The sequence below is a fragment of the Opisthorchis viverrini genome (genome assembly GCF_000715545.1).
Source record: "Opisthorchis viverrini unplaced genomic scaffold opera_v5_113, whole genome shotgun sequence".
NCBI classification, from domain to species: Eukaryota; Metazoa; Platyhelminthes; class Trematoda; order Opisthorchiida; family Opisthorchiidae; genus Opisthorchis; species Opisthorchis viverrini.
The window spans coordinates 1,225,077-1,232,157 of NW_008751767.1; the positions used below are offsets into that span (position 1 = coordinate 1,225,077).

The following is a 7,081-nucleotide window of genomic DNA, read 5'->3' on the forward strand; positions in this document are numbered from 1 at the left end:
GATGATGATGGTGATGATGACGATAACGATGATGATGACGATGATGATGATGACTGTCTTGGTGCCAGTGGTTAGATCTCTCCCGTTTATTGCCCATTTACCGGGTTCCAGCCAATCCATCGAAAGCGGCTAATCAGCTGAGTCCCAATGCCGTTGAACAGAATACAATCAGTCTAATACATCCACCTCTCTGTCGACAAAATGAGTAGCTAGGTCCTTCGTGTTGGAGTGACCGTCACTCAATCGATCCAGTGTAAATGCCACAAAGAATTCCGTTTCTTGGGAGTTATGAAACTTCTGGTTCAACTTATACGTTCCTTTTCGATCTTCCTTGTTCATTATGCAATTCAAAGTTCTTTCGAAAAAGGTGGGCTTGTAGTACTCTGGTTATTCATTGCTTTATCATATGCAGCGCGTACTGTACTCAGTCACTTCAAGAGTTTCCAAAACACACACCAAAAACATTCGCCGATTTTTCTGCACCACTTGGGAATGTCGACAGTGGGTCCACTTAACTCATCCGCACAACACAGTAGGAAGGTATCGACGGAGGAATGTTAACATTCAAGATCTCCACCAACTACGCTCAAAGCAGAGCTTCCTTATGTGAAGAAAAAACCGAAATCATTCGATCATTCATGCGATCATGTGACTCTCCGAAAGAAAACAAAGTGATTCCGGTAGGACGTGATTGGTGGAAAAGCACACCAGAGAAGGAGAATTTGCGTACTGGCAATACAGAGTCTTGTATCCAGTGCGATACATGTATATCTTTGTAATGTACTACGCATAAGGTTGCTGAAAATTTGTCGACAGCCCACGACCGGTTTCGCCCTTCTTGGGGCTCATCAGGTAGGCGCAGTCCCCGAGTTTCCGTCAACCTTAAGTTCTACTTGAAACCAAGTTGTACGAAATTAGCGAATGTACACTCATTTGCAAATTCATTTGGTTTTGCGAGAGACTCATCAGAAACCTAGCTGAATCTCTTGGTTGTGATATCCTCAGGGAACTGTATGTGCTGCAACAGGCTGCCTCATTTTTCAGTCGCTACGATATTCGAGAGATCGCGATATCACGTAATGCACTACTCATAAGGTTGCTGACGTGGGCTGTCGACGAATTTTCAGCAACCTAATGAGTAGCGAATTACGAAAATATACACCCCGATTCATATCCATTTTAGAAGTAGCATTTTATCAATGAATGACCATAAGTCATTCTCAAAGATTCCACAAGCCAACATAGATTATCGATTTTTCACTGTACAGTCTTTAAAAACCATTAGACCATAGACAGAATGCAAAGGAATTGTTCAGCTGCAGCACTCTTTCAGTGCCTAACTGCCATGCCACCCGAAGGTTGCAAGAGGGCTGGGATACTATTAGGTCACCCAAGCCTAGACAGAGGAAGTCGAGAGGCAGAGGTCGGGTTCGAACCACGGACCTTCCGTTCAGTAAATTCGCGCTCTAACCACTTCAGCCATCTCGCCCCCCCCCCATTAGACCATAGTGATCGTCTGAAGACAAGCTGTCTGATGGCTAGTTGCCCAACTAATCCAGTATCATGACAGGTCAACGTTAGGTGTTCGGCGTTAAATAAAGGCTTCCAACATCTCTGTCCCACTCAGGACATGTTATCTCTGAGTACAGATCACATGTGGTCAGTCTTTTGAAGAGTTGCTTTGAGACTTCCCCCCACCACCACCGAGAGAGCAGCTGTCAGTTATCCAGGTTAGCTGCTCAGTTCTCTTTGGCTTTCAACTTCGTCCCGGGTAGAACATCTCGGGATTTACCAAACAGTCTCATTTGCATAGAAATTTGGTTTTGACAGAAGACTTCTTTATGATGTTCTACTTCAACTAAACGTGCTGCAGATGAGGGTGTGTGTTTAATTCTGTCCGATTTGAGTTCAATTCGACCATACGGTTGACAGAAACTCGGCAGATGAGCTTACCCGATAAGCTCAAGGTTGGGCGGGCAAGAACGGTCATGAACTGTTCAAGCGTTTTCAGCAACTGTATCAGTAGTGGGTTACGTCTAGATAGCTCGAGATTATTGGGTGCGCTTATGAAAATTGCTCGTACCAAACGAATATACACTCATTTGCAAACTAATTTGGTTTCTGGAGAGGCTCATCTGGAACCCTGAAAAAAAACCGAGAGATTCAGCTGGGTTCCAGGTGGGTCTCTCGAAAAATCCAAATTAGTTTGCAAATGAGTGTATATTCGCTAAGTTTGTGCAATTTGGTTTCAAGTAGAACATGAGTTGACGGAAACTCGGGAACTGCGCCTACCTGATAAGTCCAAAAAGGGCGAAACCGGTCGTGGGCTATCGAGGAGTTTTCAGCAACCTTATGAGTAGTGCATTACAAAAATATACATTGCTCGTACCTACTTCACTCAATCACTCACCTAAACGGTCGGTATAAAAAGGAACTGTCCGAACATTACTGTTGGACACTGTATGACCGTTTTTGCCCGTCCTTCTGGGAGCCCATTGAGTAAGCTCATCCAGTGAGTTTCCGTCAACCGTGTGCTCGACTTGAATCCGAGTCGTAACTTTCTTGGCACACTAACCTGGTTTTAACGAAAGACTCAGCTGAATTCGAACGGAAACACTCGTTTATGATGGCCCGCTTCAACTGAGCGTGCTGCACCAGGCCGCCGCTTGCTTCACTTGGTACGGACCTTGATAAACGAACGATTCAGTTGGATTCAAGTGATCCGGCTGTCAAAACCGAATTTGTGCGCAGTTGAGAGTATTCGTCGAACAAAATCCAGGATTTTTTTCGAGTTTGCTTCCAATGTCAACGACCCGCTTCGGACCTTAAACTCAAAGAAAGTGCCCATAGTGAGGAGCTCTCAAGAGTGAGAACATGATGTAAAATTAACCGTTTTTATTGATCTTACTTTCAATTTAACTTCAGCGTGAAACTCACGAAAACACAAGTGACCTGAGTCACTTCGCTGGTCCGCACTTCGGACNTCTCTAATTCAGTAGCCCCCCCAAAAAAAACCCCATACAAACAAACGAATGTAAGCCGCCAAAGTTTTGTCTCACCAACACCCCGCCAACGCACTGTGAATGACCTGTATTTTGGAAAGTCCCTTCGGGCTGGTTGATTGACCGCTAAGTTAATTATCACTTGGGAAACATGGCATTTGGATGCGCACCTTCAGTTTACCGGACGGTGTTAGATTCCAGGTGGAAAAATAAATTGAATTTCTGAAAGACAGCAACGAACAGTCAGTCACGCTGATAGTTCCCGGTTTAGTTTGTGGTCTCTGTCAAACGTATGAAGTGAACTGCAAGGTTGTGACGGTCAGGTAAACGTAACGACCATGAAATCTGCACACCGCCGAAGACTTTATAAGTGCGGGCAATCGAGCGGCGGCTACAGCCTTCCATCAGTTGCTTGGACTGATGATAAATGCGGAAAACATGCGGCTTTGGTGGAATACACTCACTTGGTATGACTAGTATCAGGAAGGTCAGATTCTTGAAAGCAACTTCAGAACACCCAGAACCTACTGCTCCACCAAAATCTTAGGAGGAAGGCTGGCAAGCATCCAGACCAATCGATCCTTCAATCAATTAAACAAAAGCTGATGAGTGTTCATGCACGCCACAGAAGCACGACCGAATGTGATCAGCGTTCAGGCCTTTCATAGAGGCATGATCGATGTTGATGGGTGTTCACTAACGCCTATCAGACAGCCTGGATCAATGTCAGAAAGTCCACTTTAAGTAGCCTGGTGCCGTCGTAACTTTTGCTCTCGCACCCGCTTGTTCGGAATATAGCTGTGATTTTTTTTCAGGCACTGGGCACTGGAGCGGGTCAGCAGCAGATTGGCGAATCAGCAGATATAACAACTAGGGAACTGCATCTAACTTGCCAGCCTCGAAGGAGGACAGAATCAGCAGTGAAATATCCTAGGGTTTTAAGTAGTCTCACAAGTAGTATGTGTGCATCTCAAGAAATGTTACAACTTTATGTGTTCTCATTGGTCCGGCAAACAGCAAAATAGTATCGTGACCCATTGATACTGATGACGAACGATTAGATTCTGAAAAAAATATGTTTTTTATTGAACATCCATGTCATGTTGGTTTAGGGTAGAAAACTGTCGAGCCAACATCGCAGGAGTTGAAATTGACCACACGAAGTTGTAACATGGGTGGAGACCTGTTTTAGATATCGGAATACATTTTCCAAACACAATACACTACTCAAGAGGTCACTGAAAACCCAAGAACAACCCACAAGTGCCGCTTCCGTTCCTCTTGGGTTTATCAGGTAGGCGCAGTCCTCGAGTTTCTCCCAATGTTCCGTTCTACATGAAACTAAAGTAGACAGAATACACTAACTAGCACACGAATTCGGCTGAATTCACCTGAATCTCCTGTTTTTGACGATCTTGTTCAGTTAAATCTCAATTGATGTATTGAATGAAATATGAAGCAGCCTGTTGCAACAAACTCACTTCAAGTCCGGCCTACTGACTGAGCCTCGGCGTACACTGTCTCTCCGTCACGTGAAATTCACTTCATCTCTGCCCGTCATGTAAATTCCACAACGGGCCGGGTGTTTTCATGTGGTCCAAATGTCTCTGAATCAATTTTACCAGGGCAATTGATAGATCCTGAAATGGACGGGGAAAACAAGTTTGTCTAAGGACTCCATTCACCATTCAGTCCGTAGCGCTCCTCAAGTACACGTACACATGGTAAAAACAACAGTCAATAGCATTGTTGACTATGATCACTGTTAACCAAAACGTAGAAGTACGCAATGAAAGGGCAGTGTGTATCAAGTAAGGTCATTCTCAACACCACATTGAGCGAGGGCGTTCCGCGAGCACCAGGCCGAAATGCGTTAACATATATGCGTGGTTTAACGTTATGCAACAGAATAGTGAACGGTGCTCACAGGTCAGTGCGGTGGCCCAAGTGCGGTTAGCTTTCAGGGGATCAGCTGACTGCGCATTCATCTGTGGAATGTAATTTGGTCAGAGTTGGGCGATGCGTGTAACGGGTACTTCCATTGAAGAATGTGTCCAGCACCAGAAGCTGCGTTGGTTGGGACATGTGTTTTGTATGCCGAACCATCGTTTGCCGAAGAGAGTGCTGTTTTCCATGCCCAACTCAGAGTGGCGTAAACAGAGAGTTGGCCAACCCTTGACTTGGCAGAGGAGTATGGAAGAGATCACGAAACGCTTGAGTGCAACGCTCGGTGCTACTCGCCTTCCAGGATGGGGACCGCGTGATCCTGACTGTGCCTGGTTGGAGACACTACAAGATATGGCTTCTAACCGATGTCAGTGGCGTTCTTGTTGTCAGTTTCTATCCAGATCGCCTGAGTGAGTGTCTGGAGGTATAAGCACCTCGGAATGATTGTGATAAGCTGGCACTAAGCTCTTTCTCCGTTTATCTTTACTCTTTTCTTTACAATAAGGCTTTCAAATAAATCATGGTTGTATGGCAGTGAGGAAAGGTGCTGAACACTGATGTCATGCTGTCAATGACGACGATGGTGATGATGATGATGATGATGATGATGATGATGATGATTCGGATGATGATGATGATTCGGATGATGATGATGATGATTCGGATGATGATGATGATGATCATGATCATGATGATGATGAGCGATGCGTTCACTGAATTTCCGATGAATTCTCTCGGTGCATTTGACAGTTCAACCACAGCTAAACCGGTGATCGTTGTGGGGAACAGCAACATTGTGCATTGAATTTTCCAGCTGAATTTTTCTAATCAGAGCTAACTGTGAAACTGGCCAGTACGTTAACTTCGGAGAATAAGTGACAGCTGTAAAAAGAAATGGTCCATCTGTAACACCCTCTCGATGCCTAGCTGCCGCGCCACACGAGGGCCCAGACACTGCCAGATTGCCCAAGCCTAGACAGGAGTAGACGTGGGTTCGAACCACGGACCTTCTTGTCATTACGCCCGCGCCTTTACCACTGAGCCTTCTCGAGAGCGAGTATGTTTGCAGTGCTTGGCACCTGGCTTGCAAACGTTTCGTCGATATATCCTCAGTACGGGGATGGGGTGGGGGAAAAGTACCGATTAGACCGTGAATCTATAGCCAGGTTTTTGTGCTATCATCAGCCGCAGAAAATAAGTTAAAATGCGCGGTAAACCTCTGATCGATCGACTGCAGTCATTCTCGTCCGATGTGTGCAAAAATTTGGCGGCCAAGGTCATGGGCGAGTATGTAGTGCTTGGCACCTGGCTTGCAAACGTTTCGTCGATATGTCCTCAGTACGGGGATGGGGTGGGGGAAAAGTACCGATTAGACCGTGAATCTATAGCCAGGTTTTTGTGCTATCATCAGCCGCAGAAAATAAGTTAAAATGCGCGGTAAACCTCTGATCGATCGACTGCAGTCATTCTCGTCCGATGTGTGCAAAAATTTGGCGGTCAAGGTCATGGACTAGCTACGAATCGGGACCCGGAAACGGGCTAACGGATGAACAATTGGCTTCGAGAAACTTGCACTTTTTTCAAAAATAAAATCAATCACAAACGTGAACCATTTTGGGTTAGGATTCGCGCTACTAATCATTACCAGCCGAGACGGCCAACGACAATTCAGCACAAATAGATTTGTTTTCATGCCACACCCTAAACAGACGTAAAATTGTCTCTCGGACAATACTAGTTGTTAGCTTACTCGGTTGGTCTGCCACCATTCAAGCAGATATCCTCATTGCATAGTGGCTACTAATCAGATTGTCATGATTCTTCAATTTCACCAGGTGTTTCACATGACCAGCGACTCAACGATCCTCAACGCCTGACTGCCATGTCACCCAAAGGAAACACGAGAGCTGAGATACTGCCAGGTTGCACAAGCCTAGACAGGAGAAGTCGAGAGGCAGAGGTCGGGTTCGAACCCTGGACTTTCCGGTCAATAAAATCGCACTCTATCCATTGATCCTAACAAAAACTCATTGACTGGTAGCTGGCAGGACGTCAGGGCTGCTGTCGGCCAACATATTAATTGAAAATTTTATAGGCCATCGCTCCAATCAGACATTTTTTCTGCAGTTAAA

The 7,081-nt window shown here is 45.4% G+C and overlaps 1 protein-coding gene across 1 annotated transcript in view; it reads right to left on the reverse strand.

The window, feature by feature from the left end:
- Window positions 1–5,087, reverse strand: part of T265_05737 (hypothetical protein) — a gene marked incomplete at both ends in the record, with an annotated part of 9,906 nt that extends 4,819 nt beyond the window's left edge. Inside the window, 2 exons of the mRNA XM_009170810.1 lie at window positions 731–889; window positions 4,980–5,087. Coding sequence (XP_009169074.1) covers window positions 731–889; window positions 4,980–5,087 — 267 coding nt within the window. The remainder of the gene's footprint in view (window positions 1–730; window positions 890–4,979) is intronic.
- Window positions 5,088–7,081: the final 1,994 nt, after the last annotated feature.